General features: G+C 34.2%; 1 protein-coding gene across 3 annotated transcripts; it reads right to left on the bottom strand.

Annotated features, from left to right (window-relative positions):
- Positions 1 to 13,643: 13,643 nt before the first annotated feature.
- On the bottom strand, positions 13,644 to 24,511 carry LOC134844338 (uncharacterized). Of its 3 annotated transcripts, XM_063860973.1 has the most exons (4): positions 23,920 to 24,319; positions 23,483 to 23,557; positions 14,532 to 14,744; positions 13,644 to 14,106 (listed from the first exon to the last, which is right to left on the bottom strand). In XM_063860973.1, the coding sequence occupies exons 3-4, from the start codon at positions 14,726 to 14,728 to the stop codon at positions 13,683 to 13,685; spliced, it is 621 nt and encodes a 206-aa protein (XP_063717043.1). In that variant the 5' UTR covers positions 14,729 to 14,744; positions 23,483 to 23,557; positions 23,920 to 24,319; the 3' UTR covers positions 13,644 to 13,682. The 3 variants fall into 3 exon arrangements, with proteins under 3 accessions (XP_063717043.1, XP_063717044.1, XP_063717042.1); XM_063860974.1 differs by lacking the exons at positions 23,483 to 23,557; positions 23,920 to 24,319 and adding an exon at positions 24,350 to 24,511; XM_063860972.1 differs by having other exon boundaries at positions 23,483 to 24,320.
- Positions 24,512 to 25,983: the final 1,472 nt, after the last annotated feature.

The following is a 25,983-nucleotide window of genomic DNA, read 5'->3' as shown; positions in this document are numbered from 1 at the left end:
TTGTTGATCAACTTAATCATTTTCGTTCATCACTTTCACAAAACGCTGACATAACAAAATAAATTCAAAAAAGCATCTTTGTCTGAATGACTACAGTTTCTGTACGAAAAACCAGCTTAACAGAGGCCTTAATGTTTATTCGGAAACTGTAGAGGAGTGGGTTATTTGGACAAGCAACGGAACTTCGTCCTCAAAATCGAGCGTGCTCATTTACCAAGCCCATCAAACTTTCAATCTAAAAAAATTGTCAACGAAGTTCTAGAAAAAACTTTGAACACTCTCAACGTTCCTCGATAGCTTGCCTTCAGCGCGCAATGAACTTGTAGGCGGCGCCGAAAAAAAAACGTTTATATATTTTTGGTCTATAGATAGGATAGGGCAGTAAGCTGTGAAACAATGCCTAAACAAAAACATCTGGAGAGCATCGATGAAACTCCAGAACCTCTCGAATGAAACCACAACTCTAGTAAATTAAACAGTAGAAATTTGTTTTTGAAACCCTTCCTGTGCTCTCAGACCGACATCTGTCGTTTTGACGGAAGTGTTTAGAGGCACCAGATGTTTTAACCAAGTTTGTTTCAAACCTGGTGTAATTCAAAATAAATTGAAGTACTTGATATACGATCTGCTGCTCAAAAACATACTGATACTTCTGAAAAACGTTTTGGCTCGTACGAATAGTTTGAAAAAATAGTAATTGTTTTCGAAGTTGCAGTTCGTAATGCCTTTTGATAGAAAAACGTAGGCTGATACAGAAGTTCCATTTTTTTCTGTTATAAGCCGGGCTGTAAGGCGCAGAAACATGAATTATTGCACAAGCACATGAGCAACAAAGTTTTTTTGCCTATATGTCAATCAATTTTTTGGCAAAGTAATTTAAAGACACTTACACTTGTGCCTGTCACTAAAACAAAACTTGACATTGCCGGTTGGAAAGCTTTTTTTTCTGGTGCTCTGCAGAGAATTCTTTTGCTCTGCTAATTTTAAAAAGGAGCCGAAAAAATCCAAAAATTCAAAAATTATACAGAGAAAATGATGGCCGGAAAACCGATTAGACAGTTGAAATCCAACATTTCAATCGCTAACGGGAAACTGGTGGAAAATGCGAATGACCACATCGAGACAAAAACTCGTTCTATTTTGTGCCTTTAATGTGCACTTATCACAAAAATTTATGCATGGTTTGTATGTTTTGATATTTGAGATAAATACGGATCATTGAAATTTCCCATTTTTAAACAAATGAAAAAAAAAATTTGTATCTAGCCTCTATAGTCTAAGTTAGCCGATTTGTTTTGTGGTGAATTGTTCAAGTTTTCAAGGGAGAATAGTCCTTATTTGAACTTCGCCAAAACTGATGTGGCTGAGGTGTCTAAACAGCTTGAAAATTTCGAGGAAAACTTCATACTTGTTGAGTTGATAGTTTTTTGTTCAAGGATTATCAAAACCTGAAAAATTGCCATTAGAACAACAAGAAAAAAACGGCATTCGAACAACAAGATAGTTAAGCGTGAAAAGATGGGAAATAAAATCGAAAGTAAGTTATATTTATGAAAATATCTGCATTGATTAAGAAAGTATCAGAGAACCGTATCAAGTTGTTAAGCATTGCACATATTCTCTATATGCTGGCCAGTTATCGGTCCTGGCAAATGCAGATCAGTGTCGGCCTGGTCACTATTGACGCGGTGATCAAAGTTCGTTCAAGCCATAACTTGTTGATGTCGGGGTGGATAAAGAACGGCTTAATGAGTCATCGGTTTTTTTTTTTATACAAAATCGGATAGCTTTTCATCGTTGTACGCATGCTAATGGAACAGCTCCCGTTCAGATCATTGCCTCAATTGCATTTTACTGTGACACATTACTGTTTCAATTACTGGGTGTTTTTTTTGTTAAGTCAATTTGAAACTTTTTCTTTAGGTCTTAGTACGTTATTTTTTGTCAACTGAAAGAGAATGTTGTCATTCAAAAATTATCATTTTGCAATTTCAGCTGTCTTGTAAAAATTCTGCGCTGACTGATTGCACAGCGATTGGCGACCCTATGTTTTTTGGTTTACCTTACCTCTCCCTTGCTTAACTGCTTGCACAGGATGTGATAGTTCTAGGTGCGTTTCGTGGTTGATGCTTCGAAATCATTTTTTTCAATGACAAAATCTGTGTCAGAATTTTTCATTGCAATGCAAAAAAGGAGAAAAAACACAACTTAATAATTTTGCGAGAAAAAACATTTTTTTTCCTTCTAAATATTCGGAAGATGAATATGGCAACAGTAAACTCTCGGGACAATTTAGCCAGTTTCAACTTCGAGCAATCAGCTAAAATGAGTGAGACAATTCATTAAGACGGATTTTTTTTTAGTGGCACCAGATGTTATCAGCGAGTTTTGTCGAAAATACATTTCATTCTTGAAGTACGCTCTGTTGCCCTATAAAACTCATGAAATTTTTGAAAAAAGTTTTGGCTGCTTAGAGCAGTTTGGAAAAAGTAGTAATTCATTTTGAAACACCGGTCGCATTATTATAAGAAAACAGCAGTCTGTCACAGAAGCTCAACTCTGTTTTTTTTTCATCTAGGTGAGGCAGTATGACGCAAAAGTACGGAAACTTGTATTATCACGCGAGATCATTGCCTTACTTGCATTTTACTGTGACACGTTATTGTTCCGACTTTCGAAGTAAATGTAAAGTTTTTATACTTGGTGTGGTTGTTTGTTTATAAAATCAATTTTCAATTTTTGTCTTGAGCTCGAATGGTGATCAATTTTTGGCAAGTTTTGGGGTTGAAAACGGCTAATTTGGCAATTTTGGGTTAATAAATAAGCTATACTTTGCAATCTCATAACACATAATTGAATTGAGGCGAATAATTTGGTCTTATTTTTAAAAATTTGAACCAACAGAGTCCTACTTTTTTAGTTAACTTAAAGGTGTGGGGGATAAAATGAAAAAAAAATCAGTTACTGAATTTATTTTTTAAGCAAAAGTTTTCTATTTGGCCCTAAAATTCAATCGAAACATTCAGCTTTTCACCCTGATGTACGGGCAGTCTTGTTTTTGTATCTTTTTTTTCTTTTTGTGTATTTTTTTTTCGAACTTATTGGCATTAAAAGAAGTTTCACTTGCGAGCGCTTAATTATGGCAGGTCAATTTTGGGTTTATGTAGGCGACTGTAATTCGAATTAGGATAGATCAAAGAGCAATGTATTTTGCCCTATAAAAGTTCTGTGTGATATGGTCTCCCATGAAAATGACGCAATACATGCATCACAGATAAGAACAGCAACTTTCTGGACACAATTTGGCAAATTGCGCCTGTGCTGATGAACAAAGATACTGATTTGATTACAAGGTGTCATGTCAACGGATCTTCTGAAGTGCTGCTCTGAAACTAGGACGCAGACCAGGGCAATAACGAGCTCTTTTAAGAGTGCTGATAAGAAAGTTTCACGCAGGGTTACAGGATCACATATATAGACAGCGTAACCGAAGAAGCCGAAATTAACATGACAGGTCCTGTTGCTCTGGACAAGCTACAAGTCCTATCTCGGCTACAATGACTGAGCCATTTTCACCGAAAAGAAAGTGACTGCGCCCTAAAATCAACAGACCATGTTTCTATCTCAAAAAAAGACATGCGGGAAGGCCTAAAAGACCCTGGAACGTTTGTGTTGAACCAAACCTGAAAACTGAAGGCTTCAAACCCATATTTTGCCTTGATCGAATGGCATGGAAAAACGTGTTATTCTCCATTGAATAGCCTGCATCCTTCTCAAAATGCTCTCTTCTGAACCATTGCTTACGCACTTTCGGAAAGTTCAACAACGCAATAGTGGGGAAATGGACAAAAAACTCAATGGTAGTAGCAACATTATGACTGGATAGCAAAAACAGATCTATAATTTCTTCGTGAGTCATTTCATCCCTCCACCCTTCTTTTCAACAATTAGACTTTTTTCACACTTAAACTTGGTTAGGAAAATGCTAATGAACGTTGTGAATGCACTTAATTCTATTGTTTTAATTTTTTTTCTTCTAGAAAATGTCTTTCAAAATTATTACGCTCAATTTCGATTGTTTTGCCATTTGGCTTTTGATTACTTTGCAATTTGAATTCAATTTTTATGCTGAAAAAGAGACGACTTACGCTCTCCAATAACTGAAGATCAGACGTAAATTTTTTTCTGTTTTCATGAGTTTAATGACTATTTCTAATGACTATTAATTTTTAACGACTCAGTTTTTTACATTAATCTTTGACATTGTCCAAAGTTCAAAGTTTTTCAGAATTTTCTTCTCCCAAAAACTCATAGATATGGATTAAAGGGCAATCGGAACATTCAGGGTTCCCCCCTGATATTCGAGCATTCTTGTTACATATTCTTCTCAACAGCCTGCATATCATTGGAATTGGATGACATAATTGCAATATTGCGGATCTAAATTGTTGTTTACATCTTTCAGTGGGTTGAAAAAGCCCGAATTTTACGGCAGTTGGTCCTATATTGTTCGCAGAAAAGTAGGCGCCGATTTTTTTCGAGATCAAGCTAATTCACTTCCATCGATGGCATATTAGATAGCAATGTGGGGCTCATTCTTCTCCTGTGTTGCAATAAAATAGCATCAGGCGATGTTTGTAATACTCAGCTTATCCTCAATACATATTGAAAGATCATTCAATCATAAAACACGATGACGCGTTCGCTATTGAGTCTTCAAAACTCCAAGCTACAGTTTCGGTTGCTATGTTTCCAAATAGGGTTGCGTCGTTTCGAAATTCAGTCGAAGAATATGGACATTCGAAAAAAACATGGCACTACCGGAAAAAAACTTGGACCATGACGGATTTTAATTTTTTTTCCATTTATTGATTTAACATAATTTTAAAAAGTGATTTCTGAACTGCCCTAATAAGATTTGATTATTTTTCTAGCACATAAGTTTCGGAAACAATAATTTTTCTGATTCATAAGAAATTGCAGGAGCATTTCTAAACTTTAAGCAATCAAACTGCATGCGCGAATTGAATATCTGGAACGATTTAAGAGACTTTTACGCTAGCTCCCCCAAAAGGTGATAAAGATGTTAGTGTCAGGGTAATGATAGAAATAACAAATTGAGTAACAAAGATCTAATAACTTAAAAACACAAAGAATAAACAAGTTTGCTCGTATCAGGGCGAAACCCTGAATGTTTCGACTGCCTTTTAAGGTCTATGGAGCAGTAATAACATGAAAAATTTAAATTTTATAAATTGAATTTCAAAAAAAAATGTTTTCAAAAAACTTTGGCATTTTTTGTGAAAACATCCCCCCATACGTCATATTAAGTACAAAATGATAGATTTTGCACCTATTAACAAATCAGTTATGGCATTGTTATGTAAGCTTCATTGAACCAGTTTGGAACGATTTCTAAGACGGATTAAATCTCGCTTACGCGTTAATAGCGCGAAATATGGCAATCTTTAAACCCCAATAACTTAACAAAAAATGATCACAGGCAGGGGCGGATCAAGGATTTTCTTGAGGGGGGCGGATTTTCTAATACTCTATGCACTAAAACTGAATGCACTTATTTCCATTGTTTTCATTTTTTTTCTAGGAATTGTTTTTCAAAATTATTATGCTCAATTTCGATTGTTTTGCTATTTGGCTTCTGATTACTTTGCAATTTGAATTCAATTTTTATGCTGAAAAAGAGACGACTTGCGCTCTCCAATAACTGAAGATCAACTGTAATTGTTTTTGTTTTCATGAGTTTAATGACAATTTCTAATGGTTCGTTTGCTAGGTTTTTGCCGAGGGACGGGTTTAGGGGGAAGCGGGGGCGGACGTCCATCCCGCCTCAGGGAATTGACACCCTACCGACCCAAAGTTTGAATTATTTTTTTCTGGTGACGGGACCCTAAATTTTTTCTAAGGGCGTTTTTGGCGCCAGTATATACTAAATTTGAGGAGATAGCGCGCCAAAAACTGCAATTTTTTGGTCATAGTTTTCCAAAAAAAGCCTGCAAACCATTTTTCTGGGCATTTTTTTTTATTAGCCTGCGGTGCAGGAAATTTGGCAAATTGGGTCCTTAATTTTGATTTGAAAGAGCTCAGTAAATCAATTTGGTTAACCTAAAAAATGGTCGACAAAAATTTCGACAATTTCAAACCTCGAGAAAAACCTAGATCTGCCCCTGTTTATGCCCGAGTTCTTTTTGTTCCGTTTCAAAGAAAACGGAATATTTATTGGGTGATTTTTTTTAATTCAGTCAATTTTCGGCAATCAAAGCAATAGCTTTTAACAATCAGTTGCTTACCCCAATGAAGATATCGACTCCTTGAAATCAAACTCAAAATTATATTCTATCTCCGATCATTTTTTTTGCAAAATTCTGAGTGTTTGAAAAATGCCAGTTTAGCCATGCTCTGGAATAATTTGAAGATTTTGTTCAAAACGCTGAAAGCGTATTTCGAACTAATCATGCGTGGCTAATTCTCCCGCACAAAAATTGATTCGAATTTAAATAAAGGCTAGCTAATCGGTCCTATTAATTTTTAACGACTCATTTTTTTACATTAATCTTTGATATTGTCCAAAGTTCAAAGTTTTTCAGAATTTTCTTCTCCCAAAAACTCATAGATATGGATTAAAGGGCAATCGGAACATTCAGGGTTCCCCCCTGATATTCGAGCATTCTTGTTACATATTCTTCTCAACAGCCTGCATATCATTGGAATTGGATGACATAATTGCAATATTGTGGATCTAAATTGTTGTTTACATCTTTCAGTGGGTTGAAGAAGCCCGAATTTTACGGCAATTGGTCCTATATTGTTCGCGGAAAAGTAGACGCCGATTTTTCTCGAGATCGAGCTAACTCACTTCCATTGATGGCATATTAGATAGCAACTTGGGGCTCATTCTTCTCCTGTGTTACAATAAAATAACAACAGGCGATGTTTGTAATACTCAGCTTATCCCAAATACATATATATTGAAAGATCACCCATCCATAAAACACGACGACGCGTTCGCTATTGATTCTTCAAAACTCCAAGCTACAGTTTCGGTTGCTATGTTTCCAAATAGGGTTGCGTCGTTTCGAAATTCAGTCGAAGAAAATGGACATTCGAAAAAAACAGGGTACTACCGGAAAAAAACTTGGACCATGACGGATTTTTAATTTTTTTTCCATTTTTTGATTTAACAAAATTTTAAAAAAAGTGATTTCTGAACTGCCCTAATAAAATTTGATTATTTTTCTAGCACATAAGTTTCGGAAACAATAATTTTTCTGATTCATAAGAAATTGCAGAAGCATTTCTAAACTTTAAGCAATCAAACTGCACGCCCGAATTGAATATCTGGAACGATTTAAGAGACTTTACGCTAGCTCCCCCAAAAGGTGATAAAGGTGTTAGTGTCAGGGTAATGATAGAAATAACAAATTGAGGAACGAAGATCTGATCAAATAAAAACACAAAGAATAAACAAGACTACTCGTATCAGGGCGAAACCCTGAATGTTTCGACTGCCTTTTAAGGTCTATGGAGCAGTAATAACATGAAAAATTTAAATTTTATAAATTAAAATTCAAAAAAATGTTTTCAAAAAACTTTGAAATTTTTTGTGAAAACATCCCTCCATACGTCATATTAAGTACGAAAAGATAGATTTTGCTCCTATTAACAAATCAGTTATGGCATTGGCATATAAGCTTCATTGAACCAGTTTGGAACGAGTTCTAAGACGGATTAAATCTCGCTTACGCGTTAAAAGTGCGAAATATGGCAATCTTCAAACCCCCATATTTTAACAAAAAATGATCACAGGCAGGGGCAGATCTAGGATTTTCTCGAGAGGGGCGGATTTTCTAAAAAAAAATTCGAAAATTTTGACGACCTTTTTTTTTTTTTAGGCCGACCAAATTGATTTTTCGAGCTCACCCAAAGCACTGTTTTGCCCCTATTTTGGTAAAACTTTGTGCGCCGCAAGCAAAAAACAGTCAAAAAAAGCCGTAATTGGGCACTTTTTGAAAAATGTTGACAAAAAATTCGCGCTTTTTTGGCGCGCGCTCCTCCTCAAAGTTAGTATATATTGGTCATAGTTTTCCAAAAGAGCCTGAAAACCATTTTTCTGGGCTGTTTGTTTTTTTTTAAATTAGCCTGCGGTGCAGGAAATTTTGCAAATTTGGGAAATTTTGATTTGAAAGAGCTCAGTAAATCAATTTTGTCAACCTAAAAATTGGTCGACAAAAATTTCGAAAATTTTGAACCTCGAGAAAATTTTAGATTCGCCCCTGTTTATGCCGGAGGTCTTTTTATTGCGTTTCAAAGAAAATGGAATACTTAAGCGTTGGGTGATTTTTTTTCAATTCAGTCAATTTTTGGCCAAAAATGCAGTCAAAAACGCAAAGTTTTGAAGGAAATACGGGAGAACTGTCAAGAGTTTCGCTGTCTGCGTGATATGATTTCGCATGAAAAGACGCAATACATGCATCACGGATAAGAACAGCAACTTTCTGGACATAATTTGGCAAATTGCGCCTGTGCTGCTGAACAAAGGTACTGATTTGATTACAAGGTGTCATATCAACGGATCTTCTGAAGTACTGCTCTGAAAATAGGGCGCAGACCACGGCAATAACGAGCTCTTTTAACAGTGCTGATAGGAAAGTTTCACGCAGGATTACAGGATCACATATATAGACAGCGTAACCGAAGAAGCCGAAATTAATTTGACAGGTTCTGTTGCTCTGGACAAGCTACAAGTCCTATCTCGGCTACAATGACTGAGCCATTTTCATCGAAAAGAAAATGACTGCGCGCTAAAATCAACAGACCATGTTTCTATCTCAACAAAAGACATGCGGGAAGGACTAGAAGACCCTGGATCGATTGTGTTGAACCAAACCTGAAAACTGAAGGCTTCAAACCCATATACTGCCTTGATCGAATGGCATGGAAAAACGTGTTATTCTCCATTGAATAGCTTGCATCCTACTCAAAATTCCCTCTTCTGAACCATTGCTGATGCATTTTTGGAATGTTCAACTACGCCATAGTGGGGAAATGGACAATAAACTCAATGGTAGTAGCAATAATAAGAATGGATAGCAAAAACAGATCTATAATTTCTTCGTGAGTCAATTCATCCATCCACACTTCTGTTCAATAATTTGACTTTTTTCACACTTAAACCTGTTTAGGAAAACGTTAATGAACGTTGTGAATGCACTTATTTCCATTGTTTTCTTTTTTTTTCTAGGAATTGTCTTTCAAAATTATTATGCTCAATTTCGATTGTTTTGCTATTTGGCTTCTGATTACTTTGCAATTTGAATTCAATTTTTATGCTGAAAAAGAGACGACTTGCGCTCTCCAATAACTGAAGATCAACTGTAATTTTTTTTGTTTTCATGAGTTTAATGACAATTTCTAATGGTTCGTTTGCTATCTTTTTGCCGAGGGACGGGTTTAGGGGGAAGCGGGGGCGGACGTCCATCCCCCCTCAGGGAATTGACCCCCTACCGACCCAAAGTTTGAATTATTCATTTCTGGTGACAGACCCCTAAAGTTTTTCTAAAGGCGATTTTGGCGCCAGTATATACTAGATTTGAGGGGATAGCGCGCCAAAAACCGCAATTTTTCGGTCATAGTTTTCCAAAAAGTGCCTGAAAACCTTTTTTCTGGGCATTTTTTTAAATTAGCCTGCGGTGCAGGAAATTTGGCAAATTGGGTCCTTAATTTTGATTTGAAAGAGCTCAGTAAATCAATTTGGTCAACCTAAAAAATGGTCGACAAAAATTTAGACAATTTCAAACCTCGAGAAATACCTAGATCTGCCCCTGCCTGTTTATGCCCGAGGTCTTTTTGTTCCGTTTCAAAGAAAACGGAATATTTATGCGTTGGGTGATTTTTTTTTTCAATTCAGTCAATTTTGGGCCAAAAATGCAGTCAAAAACGCAAAGTTTTGAAGGAAATACGGGAGAACTGTCAAGAGTTTCGCTGTCTGCGTGATATGATTTCGCATGAAAAGACGCAATACATGCATCACGGATAAGAACAGCAACTTTCTGGACATAATTTGGCAAATTGCGCCTGTGCTGCTGAACAAAGGTACTGATTTGATTACAAGGTGTCATATCAACGGATCTTCTGAAGTACTGTTCTGAAAATAGGGCGCAGACCACGGCAATAACGAGCTCTTTTAACAGTGCTGATAGGAAAGTTTCACGCAGGATTACAGGATCACATATATAGACAGCGTAACCGAAGAAGCCGAAATTAATTTGACAGGTTCTGTTGCTCTGGACAAGCTACAAGTCCTATCTCGGCTACAATGACTGAGCCATTTTCATCGAAAAGAAAATGACTGCGCGCTAAAATCAACAGACCATGTTTCTATCTCAACAAAAGACATGCGGGAAGGACTAGAAGACCCTGGATCGATTGTGTTGAACCAAACCTGAAAACTGAAGGCTTCAAACCCATATACTGCCTTGATCGAATGGCATGGAAAAACGTGTTATTCTCCATTGAATAGCTTGCATCCTACTCAAAATTCCCTCTTCTGAACCATTGCTGATGCATTTTTGGAATGTTCAACTACGCCATAGTGGGGAAATGGACAATAAACTCAATGGTAGTAGCAATAATAAGAATGGATAGCAAAAACAGATCTATAATTTCTTCGTGAGTCAATTCATCCATCCACACTTCTGTTCAATAATTTGACTTTTTTCACACTTAAACCTGTTTAGGAAAACGTTAATGAACGTTGTGAATGCACTTATTTCCATTGTTTTCATTTTTTTTCTAGGAATTGTCTTTCAAAATTATTATGCTCAAGTTCGATTGTTTTGCTATTTGGCTTCTGATTACTTTGCAATTTGAATTCAATTTTTATGCTGAAAAAGAGACGACTTGCGCTCTCCGATAACTGAAGATCAACTGTAATTTTTTTTGTTTTCATGAGTTTAATGACAATTTCTAATGGTTCGTTTGCTATGTTTTTTGCCGAGGGTCGGGTTTAGGGGAAGCGGGGGCGGACGTCCATCCCCCTTAGGGAATTGACCCCCTACCGACCCAAAGTTTGAATTATTCATTTCTGGTGACAGACCGCTAAAGTTTTTCTAAAGGCGTTTTTGGCGCCAGTATATACTAGATTTGAGGGGATAGCGCGCCAAAAACCGCAATTTTTCGGTCATAGTTTTCCAAAAAGTGCCTGAAAACCATTTTTCTGGGCATTTTTTTAAATTAGCCTGCGGTGCAGGAAATTTGGCAAATTGGGTCCTTAATTTTGATTTGAAAGAGCTCAGTAAATCAATTTGGTCAACCTAAAAAATGGTCGACAAAAATTTCGACAATTTCAAACCTCGAGAAAAACCTAGATCTGCCCCTGCCTGTTTATGCCCGAGGTCTTTTTGTTCCGTTTCAAAGAAAACGGAATATTTATGCGTTGGGTGATTTTTTTTTCAATTCAGTCAATTTTCGGCAATCAAAGCAATAGCTTTTAACAATCAGTTGCTTACCCCAATGAAGATATCGACTCCTTGAAATCAAACTCAAAAACATATTCTATCTCCGATCATTTTTTTTACAAAATTCTGAGTGTTTGAAAATTGCCAGTTTAGCCATGCTCTGGCTTAATTTGAAGATTTTGTTCAGAACGCTGAAAGCGTAACTCGAACTAATCATGCGTGGCTAATTCTCCCGCACAAAAAAATTGATTCGAAATTAAATAGAGGCTAGCTAATCGGTCCTTTTAATTTTTAACGCCTCAGTTTTTACATTAATCTTTGATATTGTCCAAAGCTTAAAGTTTTTGAGAATTTTTTTTCCAAAAACTCATAGCTATGGATTATAGAGCAATCGGAACATTCAGGGCTCCCCCCTGATATTCGAGCATTCTTGTTACATATTCTTCTCAACAGCCTGCATATCATTGGAATTGGATAACATAATTGCAATATTGTGGATCTAAATTGTTGTTTACATCTTTCAGTGGGTTGAAGCAGCCCGAATTTTACGGCAATTGGTCCTATATTGTTCGCGGAAAAGTAGGCCCCGATTTTCCTCGAGATCGAGCTAATTCACCTCCATCGATGGCATAATATTAGATAGCAATTTGGGGCTCATTCGTCTCCTGTGTTACAATAAAATAACATCAGGCGATGTTTGTAATACTCAGCTTATCCCAAATACATATTGAAAGATCATCCATCCATAAAACACGATGACGCGTTCGCTATTGATTATTCACAATTCCAAGCTACAGTTTCGGTTGCTATGTTTCCAAATAGGGTTGCGACGTTTCGAAATTCAGTCGAAGACTATGGACATTCGAAAAAAAAACAGGGCACTACCGGAAAAAAACTTGGACCATGACGGATTTTTAATTTTTTTTCCATTGATTGATTGAACATAAATTTAAAAAGTGATTTCTGAACTGCCCTAATAAGATTTGATTATTTTTCTAGCACATAAGTTTCGGAAACAATAATTTTTCTGATTCATAAGAAATTGCAGGAGCATTTCTAAACTTTAAGCAATCAAACTGCACGCGCGAATTGAATATCTGGAACGATTTAAGAGACTTTTACGCTAGCTCCCCCAAAAGGTGATAAAGGTGTTAGTGTCAGGGTAATGATAGAAATAACAAATTGAATAACAAAAATCTGATAAATTAAAAACACAAAGAATAAACAAGACTGCTCGTATCAGGGCGAAACCCTGAATGTTTCGACTGCCTTTTAAGGCCTATGGAGCAGTAATAACATGAAAAATTTAAATTTTATAAATTAAAATTCAAAAATGTTTTCAAAAAACTTTGGAATTTTTTGTGAAAACATCCCCCCATACGTCATATTAAGTACGAAGTGATAGATTTTGCTCCTATTAACAAATCAGTTATGGCATTGGCATATAAGCTTCCTTGAACCAGTTTGGAACGATTTCTAAGACGGATTAAATCTCGCTTACGCGTTAATAGCGCGAAATATGGCAATCTTTAAACCCCCATAACTTTACGAAAAATGATCACAGGTGAATTATCTTTTAAAATTTAAGCTCAGGACAACAATACCTTTTGACTGATATTCCGTCAAAAATGGCTAGTTAAAAAGTCGAAACTTGTCTGAAGAAAAAAAACCTACCCGAGCACAAATATTCCGTTACTATCGTTACGGAAGGCGGAACAAAAAGCAATAAGTAGTAAACAGTCACATCAATTTAAACTAACATATATTCAACCAGGGGCGGATTTAGGGGGGGGGGGGCGGGGGGGCGGACGCTTCTTCCTCAGGGATTCGACCCCCTGCCGACCCAAAGGGTTCCCCCTTTGATACTTTTTCAGAAATCCATTTTTGGCCGACCGACCCTGAAATTTTTCTAAAGGCGCCTTTGGCGCCAATATATACTAACTTTGAGGGGGAGCGCGCGCCAAAAAAAAAACGCGATTTTTTTGTCAACATTTTTCAAAAAGTGCCCAAAAACGGCTTTTTTGACTGTTTTTTGAAAAATTTGCCTGCGGCGCAAAACAGGGGCAAAACAGTGCTTTGGGAGAGCTCGAAAAATCAATTTGGTCGGCCTAAAAAAAAAAAAAGGTCGTCAAAATTTTCGAATTTTTTTTTGAAAATCCGCCCCCCCCCCCTCGAGAAAATCCTAGATCCGCCCCTGTATTCAACAATTTATCTTTCTTCTATTTTCACTGAAAATTTTATGCCAGCATTTTCAGCCGGTGCAGGTTGCACGTTTTCTATTTTTCCGCTGTGTGGAATAATCTGGTCTCCTGATTTGGACAACCTCTTGTAGACTACTTTGTCAGCCGGAACTTTGATGACGTAATCGGGCGGGTATTCGTCTTCGTCTTTGAAGAAAGCGGGAAGCAATATCGAAAAAGCGAGTATGAGTCCTCCTAGCAGAACCACGGATAGGCCGATTATGGTGGCTAGCTCTACTTCGCGGTCGAAAAAAGCAGCTTTGTTGTCTTGAAGAGCTTCTCCGTTTTGGTATCCGACGATGACTTTCTTGAGTGGAATTGAGTGAGTGAAAATCAACAAGAGGATTCCGAGAACCAACAGCACAGTCCCAAAATAGACAAATTTGTTCCACCTGAAATGAAAGATTTTTAAACTTCCGTAGAAATAGCAGTCCTAAATAGTCAGTTTTAGTCCTGTTTTTGGCGATGAGCCAATACATTTTATAGCAAACAATCAAAAAAATGTATTCATTATTGGATTTATCAAATATCAAAAAAGAAAGGTTTTCGGAATTATCGATTTTCTTTCTCAACTTCACAACTTGCATCTTATTCTGCGAGGAAAAAATTTTAATGCAGTTTTGCAAATAGCCGAATTTCTTGTCTTCGACATAGTAACTTTTGTTCCTCTTTAGTTATTGCTCCTAATTTTTAATTTTTGTCTAATTTCTTCGTTTCTTTTCGGAACTCTTGGTCGTTTTATTTCGTTTTCGGACTACGGCAAAGTTCACTTTGTAAAGCAATGTGGATTGTCATAGAACGAGAATGCCAGCATTACCTTTTTGAGTATGCGCATGGATATTTTGGAAGGGGAGTAAGGGTCACGTGTTCGTCTTCCAGACCATTCGGGTGAGTGCTCTCGTATTCCGAGTCATCCAGGTCCGCACTTTGGTTCTCGTAGAACTTGTGCACATACGATTTTACCCCGAAGAAATTGGTGCAGTTGGTTTTCGAATGCACATTTTTTCGCGACATTGTTTTTTGAGGAGGCCTGAAAGAACCAGCGTCTGGTATTTTTTGGCAATAAACATTAAAGTGAAAACTGAAAAATGGCTCTAGATTCTTCATCGCAAATTTTCAAATTTAGGGTGCTCATTGCTAAAATTGGCCTCTTGAAATTAACAAATTTTTTTGGTGATTTAACGTTGGTGATCTATATGAAAAAGTATCATAATACTAGCTGCCTAGCTCTTACACAGAACAGTTTTTATCCCTATTCAAAACATGCATGCAATTTTTTTTTATATTTTATGCGCTGAAAACCGTTGCCTCCCATTCAGTCAGCGAGCATTTTAGCCCTCAAGTCACCAAAAGTCTTTTTAATTAGAGGCAAAACGATCGTTCGTTCCCTGAAATTTGAGCTAGTAAATGCCAAAATGAATATTAAGGTAAAATTTTTGTAAGAAGCATTTAAAATCAACATATAATTGTTCCAACTTTCGAAGAAAATGAGGAATATTTATTCTTGGTGTGGTTTCTTTTATTCAGCCAATTTTTGACTTGTTTACTAAGCGTTTTTGACGGAGCTTTTTATACCATCTGAGAGCTATTGTTAACTTAAGCTCAAATTAAAACAAAATTCTTGTGAGTGATCATTTTTCGTTAAGTTACGGGCGTTTGAAACTTGCTAATTTGGCCAATGTGGGATAATTAAAGTGCGTTACATTGCGTACTTATAATACGCGTAAGAAGCGAGTTAATGCGTTCCAAATTGAATTGAGACCAGCAATTTAATCTTATTATCACAACTCGAGACGCGAAACAGACCCTTAGTGTTTTGCACAGCATGTGGGGGGGGGGGTAAAAATAAGAACAAAAATATATATATATACATTTTTTTTTTCAAATATTTTGTCAATTATTCCACCAAAAAAAAACATTCCATTTGGCTTCAGGTTCAGTCGGAACATTCAGGGTTTTGCCCCGATATACGAGCAGTCTTCTTTTCTTTTCCTCTAGTTACACCGAAGACTTTAGTCAAGGTGTTATGGTATCGTGTAACGTGGTTTTTTTTTAATGTTGTCTGTTGTCAAGTGTCGACAAATAACGTCCACAGTTATCAATTATCATGTGGGCTGGACTATATCGCGCTATGTCACGTGATTGCGTATGTTTGTTTCTTTATTTGTTCACCTTTATTTATTTAATTATCTGTTCTTCTATTTATTTAATTATGTTTAGGTTGCTTATATTTATTTATAATTTATGTATGTACATATTTATTTTTGTTTATTTTTATCACGTTTTTTGCTTATTTATTTAATTATTCTTTCTTTCATTTAGTTTTGCTTTTATTATTTCTGCGTGTGTATTTGTTTAATTTATTTATTTTCATTTATTTATATTATGGGTCTGTTTGTTTGGTTATTTGTTCATATATATTTTTTCATGTCTATTTAATTATTTGTACATTTCACTTTTGCTTTTATTTATTTATTTATTTATTTATGTATTTATTTATGTATTTATTTATTTATTTATGTATTGATTTATTTTTTTATTGCTTATTTATTTATCAGGTGTGTTTTGTTTATTTGTTGATATTTATTTCTATTTTTATTTAATTATTCTTTCTTTCATTTAGTTTTGCTTTTATTATTTATGTATGTGTATTTATTTCATTTATTTATTTTCATTTATTCATATTATGGGTCTGTTTGTTTGGTTATTTGTTCATATATATTTTTTCATGTCTATTTAATTATTTGTACATTTCACTTTTGCTTTTATTTATTTATATATTTATTTATTTATGTATTCATTTATGTATTTATTTATTTATTTATTTATTTATGTTTTGATTTATTTTTTTATTGCTTATTTATTTATCAGGTGTGTTTTGTTTATTTGTTGATATTTATTTCTATATTTATTTAATTATTCTTTCTTTCATTTAGTTTTGCTTTTATTATTTATGTATGTGTATTTATTTAATTCATTTACTTTCATTTATTTATATTATGGGTCTGTTTGTTTGGTTATTTGTTCATGAGACATATATTTTGTCATGTTAATTTAATTATTTGTACATTTCAGTTTTGCGTTTATTTATTTATTTATTTATTTATGTATGTATTTATTTATTTATGTATTGATTTATTTTTTTATTGTTTATTTATTTATCAGGTGTGTTTTGTTTATTCGTTGATATTTATTGCTATATTTATTTAATTATTTTCTTTCATTTAGTTTTGCTTTTATTTATTATTCATGTATGTATTTATTTATTCATTTATTTTTTTATGTTTATTTATTTTTGGTTTGTTCTATTTCAACTTTTGTGTATACTTGTATTAGGTACACTGTAGTTTCAATCAACTGGTCTGTGTTTACTTGTATTAGGTACAGTTTTTTTTCAACTGCTGTGTATACTTGTATTAGGTACACTGTAGTTTCAATCAACTGATCTGTGTATACTTGTATTAGGTACACAGTTACTCTATTTCAACTTTTGTGTATACTTGTATTAGGTACACTGTAGTTTCAATCAACTGGTCTGTGTATACTTGTATTAGGTACACAGTTTTTTTTCAACTGCTGTGTATACTTGTATTAGGTACACTGTAGTTTCAATCAACTGATCTGTGTATACTTGTATTAGGTACACAGTTTTTCTATTTCAACTGCTGTGTATACTTGTATTAGGTACACTGTAGTTTCAATCAACTGGTCTGTGTATACTTGTATTAGGTACACAGTTTTTTTTTTCAACTGCTGTGTATACTTGTATTAGGTACACTAGTTTCAATCAACTGGTCTGTGTATACTTCTATTAGGTACACAGTTTTTCTATTTCAACTGCTGTGTATACTTGTATTAGGTACACTGTAGTTTCAATCAACTGATCGTGTATACTTGTATTAGGTACACAGTTTCTTTAGTTTAACTGATCTGTGTATACTTGTAACAGGTACACTGTAGTTTCAATTAACTGGTCTGTGTATACTTGTATTAGGTGTAAAACAGGAGGCGTTTTGCTACACATACAAACACAATCTTTTGTATTTTATTATAGCTATAGAAATTGATCTACAATGCGTAAGTACGACATTTAGTTCTACGATTGTTATTTCAGGTCCTTTGTCAATATTTCAGGCTCTTTGTCAATATAGCAAAATTTTGGTGTATATATGTGTTAGTAAGATTTTTAGTTCTACAACGTTTATTCAGGCTCTTTGTCGATATAGCAAAATATTGGTGTATACATGTGTTAGTACGATTTTAGCTCTAGAATTGTTATTTCAGGCTCTTCGTCAATATAGCAATATTTTAGCGTATACATGTGTTAGTACCATTGTTAGTTCTCGAACTGTTATTTTATGATTTATGTCAATATATCAAAATTTTAGTGTATACAAGTGTTATTACGATTTTTAGTTCTCGAACTGTTATTTCATGATCTTTGTCAAATATCAAAATTTTATTGTATACATGTGTTAGTACCATTTTTAGTTCTCGAACTGTTATTCCATGATCTTTGTCAATATAGCAAAATTTTGGTGTATACATGTGTTAGTACGATTTTTAGCTCTAGAACTGTTATTCCATGATCTTTGTCAATATAGCAAAAATTTGACGTATACATGTGTTAGTACGATTTTTAGCTCTCGAACTGTTATTTCATGATCTTTGCCAATATAGCAAAATTTTGGTGTATACATGTGTTCGTACGATTTTTAGCTCACGAACTGTTATTTCAGGCTCTTTGTCAATATAGTAAAATTTTGGTGTATACATGTGTTAGTACGATTTTTAGTTCTAGAAGTGTTATTTTATGATCTTCGTTGATATATCAAAAATTTAACCTTTACATGTGTTAGTACGATTTTTAGTTCTAGAACTGTTATTTCAGGCTCTTTCTCGATATAGCAAAATTTTGGTGTATACATGTATTAGTACGATTTTTTGTTCTAGAACTGTTATTCTTCAATTATTAGTTGTTCAAGTTGTTTGGTTTTTGCTTCAGTTTCTATGCCTTCGGTGTATTGCGCGTAGCGCCTATGTTTAACTCCAGAACCGCCCCAAAATCCTATTTTACTCCAATTCAGGCTTGCCTAGAACCGCTTAGGAAAAAATAGATTCAACTGACAAAAAAAATTGACAAAAGCGCAAAAAATAGCAGTTCTTGAAAAACAGCATAGAATTTTAAAAAAGTAAATAGGTAGTTTAGGTAAAGTTGATCAGCTGGGACATGTTACAGCAGACTTTTAATAATAAAAAAATTCAGTAAAGTTAGGTTTTCGTCTAACCTTTTTCCTCTTGATGTCTTGTTTATTTCAATTGCTCGCTTTTTTCGGCAAATTGTTTTCAATCCAGTTTCACAGCAGCAAGAAAAATTTAATACGAGCGGAGCTCAGCACAATGAAAAAAGAACAGCAATACTTGTTTTCATTCAATGACGTCAAGTTTTATTGTTCCCATCCAGGATTTTCTCGAGGGGGCGGATTTTCAAAAAAAATTCGAAAATTTTGACGCGCGCTCTCCCTTTTTTTGGCGCGCGCTTAGTATTTCTTGGCCTTTAAAAAACTTTTAGGGTACGTCACCAAATGGATATCTCAAAATAGTACAAAGTGGGGACCCTTTGGGTCGGTAGAGGGTCGAATGCCTGAGCCAGGGGAGCGTCCGCATACTCCGCCCCCCCCCCCCACCCTAAATCCACCCCTGGTTCCGACTATTTTCGAAGAAAAAGATAGAATAATTGTGCTCGGGTGGTTTTTGTCTTCAAACAAATTTTTTTTTAAACTAGCAATTTTAGATGGAATTTTGATAAATCTTTCAAAAGGTACTGTTGTCTTGAGCTCAAAATTAAGTGGATATTTCACCTTAGATAAATTTTCGAAAAATTTTGGGGTTCAAAGTATGTTTATATTTATATAATTTGGATATATTTCCTATTTAACGCGATTTGGCGCGTATGCAGAGATATAATCCGTTTGAACATTCGACCAAAATTGGATAGAGGCATGCTGTTTCCTCTACTTAAGCTTTTTTTTCTGACTACTTTTGAAGACATGAGGGAATATTTTTGCTTGGGCGGTTTTTCTTCTCAAGACAAACTTCGACTTTAAACAAGCAGCTTTTGCCTGATTTTTTTTCTATATCATTCAAAAAGTATTGTTGTCTTCAGCTCAATACAAAAAGATTTTTCACCTGTGATCTTTTTGTGAAGTTGGGGAAATTTATAAAATGCCAGTTTGGCCAATTTTGGATAATTAACGCGCTATATATTTTGTGCTATGAGCGGAACGGAGATTTAACCGTCTTAGAAACCATTCCAAGTTAATTTAATGCATCATATTTAGTCTATTTCATGCTTTGCTACATGCAAAATATATCACTTTGTGCTTCAAATTGGGGGATGATTTTAAAAAAACGCAATTTTTGAGTTTTTTTTTCATTTTTTTAAATAATTTCACCCATTTTTCAAAAACGAACACTACACCATAGACCTTATATTGCAATTGGAACACTCTCTCTGATACAAACAGTTCTGTTGATATATGCAAAATGTACCATTTTGTACTTTCCATAGCGTGTGAGAGGATGATTTTCAAAAAAAAAACTGACATTTTTTTTTCTTGAAACTTTTCTTTTTTTGAAAAATTCATCAATTGTTTGAGTTCAAACTACAACATTAAAAAAACAACGGCATTCGGAGCCTTGCCTTGGTACGAGCAGTTTTGTTGAACTTTGAATTCAAAACAGTTTTTTTCAGAATGTCGGATAATTGATTTAAAATGTTTCCACTTGGGAACTGTTGCACTTGGGCGACTGGGAGTTCGCAAGTATTCTCTCGAGTAAATTTGAAACACAGTCCAAATACAGCTAGTTTTGATTCGTTACATACCATTGTATGCAAACCGAACTCATATTTTGTCCAGCTTGTCAAAATCAGGTGAATTTAGCATAAAATAAGTTCTGTAATAATTTTCTCAAAGAAAAAAAACTGCCAGTATTCAACATTAAATTTGTTGTTGTTTCGACTTTCGTAACAAAAGTAATATTTGTGCTCGGGTGGGTTTTTTTTTCTTCAGACAAATTTCGACATTTTAACTAGCCATTTTTGACGGAACTTTTTTAGATCATTCGAAAGGTATTGTTGTCCTGAGCTTAAATTTGAAAAAATTATTTCGCAAAGTTAGGGGGGTTTAAATATTGCCATTTCGGCCGAGTTGGGACAACTAACGCGCGATATATTTCGCGCTATTAACGCGTAAGCGGAGAATTAATCCATCTTAAAAATCGTTCCAAATTGGTTAAAGGAAGCTTATTTGCCAAATTGATTAGTTAATGGGAGCGAAATCTCTCACTTTGTACTTTAAATGGCGTGTAGCGAAATTATTTTCACAAAAACCTCAATTTAAAACAAAATTATTTTATTACATTACATTCAATTTGTTTCATGTTATTACTGCTCAATAGACCTTAAAATGCAGTCGGAACATTCAGGGCTTTGCCCTGATACGAGCAGTCTTGTTAATGGTTAATTCTGCTTTGTCTTGTTAATGGTTAATTCTGCTTTTGCTTAGCACAACTTTGAATTCTGAGGGTAATTTGTAGACTAAAACTGGTTAAGAGTCAATAAGAGTCGATCAATTTTTTTTTTCAAAAAGCCTAATCCTACCTTTGCGTCTCACCTATTTTTAACTTGACTTCGACATGACCTGTTTTCAGTAAACTTAACCAGTTTTTTGTAGTTCAATTTTAGTCAATCACAATGGGCACTTTTTGAATTTCATGTTTGACTTAAGCTCGAGGATCAAACAAGAATTCCAACTCGCCTCACGGTATATTTTCAGAAGGATAGACGCAGTTTTGAAGATTTTATAACAGAAAAATTGGAACAATTTAAATGTTGATTTTTGCTACAAAATTCAGCCTTTAAAATTGTATTTTTTCTGGCGCTCAATTTTATTTTCCTAAAAAATACTCCCAAAATAAAAAAATTGAGTGAAAAAAGTGCATAAAAGTTTTGCATAAAACTTGATAAAAATTATGCCTTCGCAAAAAAAAAATCTCAAAACAAAGAGTCAAAAACGTCGAATACTTCAAAAACGTCAAAAACATTGATGAGCTATTTTACAAACTCAACTTTCTTTTGCCACAAAATACTCCCAGAGTCAAAAATTTGAGTCAGTAAATAGCATAATCAATAACAGTTATGAAAATTTCTTTATTTTGACACGACCTGTCACGTTTACTAAGCAAACTTCAAAAAAAATTATTGTATTGAAAAATTGAACCCTTCGCACAAGTGTATTAAATCGTTCAGGGTAACTTCCAATTGCACTTAAAATTTTCAACAGAAATGACAAATTTCTTTTATATAACAAATATCAGCGCCTAACGTTTCGCAATAATTAAATGTCGTGAAAAATTCAACATTTTTTTCAATATAATTTCTAAAACGGCCCAAAATTTTTTATTTGATGCTCAGAGCACCTGATATATGAAAACGTTTTGGAACCTGGAGTGTTTTTATATACATAAATTCAATTATTACAGCGAAATCTCCTAAGGACCTGATTGATAGATTGGGCTTAATTCCTTTCAAGGATTGAGTAAAACTTCTTTTACCATGATTCGATCTTCGATGATGTTAGCGCATAATCAAATTGAACTCGGCACAAACCAAGCTTAATTAAGTACTTTTTCAACCGTAAGAGCCCGTTTTGTCCCCACAATTGAAAATGAGTAGGAACTTTGTATTCAGGTGTGTTTTAGTGTTTTTTTTTCTTTTTTTTCTTGTTTTTTTTCCACACAAAATTATGTACCACAAACAATCATTGACTGTGTTAAGTGATATATCATATAAAAACTTTTAAAATCTTTATTCGAATGACATTAAAAAGTTTCCAAAAAAAATCCCAGTGTCGAGAAAAACTAGTTTGAAATTTTTGAGCCTTAATTCAGTTTCGAGCGAGTAAAGCAAACGGGCAGATTTTTATAGAAGGATAGGCCAAGAAATTTTAACTTTATTCCAGTGAAATTGCTTTGAAAGGTTTTTTCAGCGAGGTATTGAAAATAAAAATTTTGAGAACGAGCAAAAAACTTTCGGCAAAAATTTGAAAACATTTTCCAAAAATAAAGAATTTACAATTTTTTGATTTTTAAATTTTATTATTTTTATGTGGAAAATTGTCATCAAACTTAGTCAATTTTTCTACTATCAAATTTCTAGGTTTTTGTTTAGATACAATTGGGAAAAAAGAAAATTTTGTAGTTATTATAATGAATATAGTCAAAGCATTCTGTGCAACTTGCACAGCAACCGGCTATTCTTGTTTAACATTCATAAAATTTTGATGAAAAAATTATTTTGGTTCTTTTCTAGTACCTTTTCCATCAATTGATATCTTACATAAAACGGTCGTTTTAGGTTATGCTTTCCTGAATGATGGAAAATGGAAATGAAAAATTTTATTCCGAAATTGGATTTAATGTACTAAAAATGCTGAGCTGGTCTCCAGAGCCTTGATTTCAAAAGAATTTTAAGCAACAATTCAAGCTGCATTTGGAAAGAACTCAATTGAGACTAAATTGAGGTTAACTAAACTGAAAATATTCCATAAAACAAACACTTGAAAAAAAAACAAATTTATTATCACCCCATTTAACATTTGTTAACAATGAACAATTGCTTGGAAAGGTCACATTTTAGTTTTTTTTTCGTATACTTGAAAATTTGTTTTAAAATGTAACTGCTCGGAATCATCCGTTATTACTTACTTGCAACAATACAGCAACAATACTTGGTTTTCACTCTCTGTTTCTGACTCAAAACTATAATCGATGTCGTTTTCTCTACTCAAATGAAAGGATTTTGTCATCAAAGGGAATGCATTTGGATTAATCAGGGCAAAACGAAACCCACTTATGTTTAAGTAAGAAAATTTAGAGACATATTAACTTGTAAGACGTTTGAACCTTTTTAGCGCTAGAGCGTTTCGTTGTTTTCGTCATGATTAAGTTTATTTTTAAAACTACCTGCGTCAATAGTGAAGCTATTTAATTATTGACGTAATGAATGATTGCCTTTTAAAGCTTTCCTCTATTTTGGTGTTAATTTTTGTTCGTTATTTATAGAAGGCGTGTTGATTTTTCAGTATTATTTTTTTCAGTATTTCAGTATTGTTATTGCTATTATTTTTTCCCTTCAATGTCACCGATTTCAGTACAAAAATCACACCGGTAAAATGAAAGAGAACTAATTTAAAAAGGTTTTTTTTTTCGCTTGGAAGGCAAATTTAAATCGACCTCCGCATAAAGTATTCCAAGCCGGTCGAAGTCAAAATATTAAGAAGGAAAGCAGATAACAGGAGTAAGAAAAATGGAATGAAGATAAATCGAAAGACAACCGCAATTGAAATGAACAACCCACAGAAAACAAAAATTGCTCCCACTCACTTATTTCAGATTAGTTACGGTATGCTCAAGACAATCCGGTTTTTAAAAAGAAAGAAATTACGCTCAGTTTACCACTACGGGGATGCATTTCTCCAGTCACCGTTCAGTTAGTTTAGAAATGGGTGGTTTGTTTTTGTGAGGGCCAGAAAAAACTATTTATATGGTGTATAATGATTGAATCTAGCTCACCTTTTCAGATTTTCTTTACTTTTCCTTCCCCTGGGAACCTGTGACAACAACAGCGCCTGAAATCCCCCAGGAAAGCATATATGCACAGTTAATAAAATATATAACAGAGGAATTAGGTAAATTTTTTAGGGAAATTAAGACGCTACGAATGAGCGCGTGGGATTAAAAATAAAGGTTAACTGCCTTACACAGAATGCAATTTGTGGGAAATTAACTAAGGTAAGCGCCAATAAAAAAGAAATAGTAAATGTCTCAATGAGTTTCACCAAACAAAAGCACAAAAAAATCTAGGGTTTTCAGACATAAATAAATTAAAGCGATAAATTTAAAGGGGGCTGACCAACCGAAAAATTGATCGAAGCCGTCTGCAAAATTTAGATTTCTAAAAAGCATCCCCCTTAATCGTCAAAAAGCATCCAGCTGTGCTCAATACATCACGATCTTTCTTCTACCTTTAATCATACAATCCATACGCTATCTGTTTTTTAAACGATTTAACATGGAATTTTCCGATTGCTTGACTACTGTTAATTGTCGACTGCGCTTTTTTCGTGTCGGCTTGTGGTTTCTTCGCACACTGACACTGCTCGGTTTTGAAGCTAAAAGCTTAAAGTGAACAAAATGCCAGATTTCTCAGCTGAATTCAATCGATTTTCTAGCACAGATTTAATGCCAGGAAGAACAGATTTCTTTCCTATCTGTCTAAAAATAATGCAATAATGATGTAGAAGACTGATGGTCTAAAGATAATTTTTCGGCTCTCTATACCTCATGATAAGGATGCGATTAGAGAAAGTAGTCTTTAATATTCTACTGCTTTTCCTTATTTCCTCTCCAAATGAATTTAATTAAGCCCACTCTTCCTCAATTTTAGTACACATATTCCTATTTTAAATCCCTTTCAGCTATGAAAGAAGTTTTTAATTGCCATAAACTATTTTTTATCAACATGCGTTCATTGATCACATTACGGGTTGCAGAAGATCGCAAAAACAAAACAAATTTACCTCATTTTGGAAAGTAAGATATTATAGAAAGCATTTTTTTTGAAATTTGGTTAAAAATTTTGGTTTTTCGTCTTAATTCGAGCAAATATAGCGAACGAGCAGCCTTACAATAGCTTATTTTAATGGCTTGTGTGATATTCTACGAGGTATTTTGATGGAAAATTAATTTGTAATTCCAAAGAATTAAATTGGTTCTTGAATGAATAGTTTTCTTTTTTAAGAACTGCTGAGATCTACATAGATTTATGTTCGTCTGATCTCTCAGAGGTGTACAGAAGGTCTTAGATACCGTGACCTTGGACAATGGTATAATATAAATAGAATAGTTCACTGAAGGTTACATCACATTACTGCTATTGCAGTAGAAGTATCACATACCACCTCGAGTGAAATTTTTTTTCGATAATGTAGGAATAATTTATAATAACAATAGGAGTTTTTAATTCTCAGTAGCAGTAGCAGTATCACAGCTTGAAAGCTTACAATAGCTTAATTTAAAACGTAAAAATTTAGGCTTTATTTAAGTAAAGTTAGTTTTTTATGAGTATTTTAGCGACTTTTTGGAATCAAAAACTTCAAAAATTCAAAAAAACTTTTAAGAAAATAAAAAAAATTAATTTTTGTTCG

This window comes from Symsagittifera roscoffensis, chromosome 4 (assembly GCF_963678635.1).
Source record: "Symsagittifera roscoffensis chromosome 4, txSymRosc1.1, whole genome shotgun sequence".
Lineage (NCBI taxonomy): Eukaryota > Metazoa > Xenacoelomorpha > Acoela > Convolutidae > Symsagittifera > Symsagittifera roscoffensis.
This window is presented reverse-complemented; position numbering and strand designations above follow the sequence as displayed.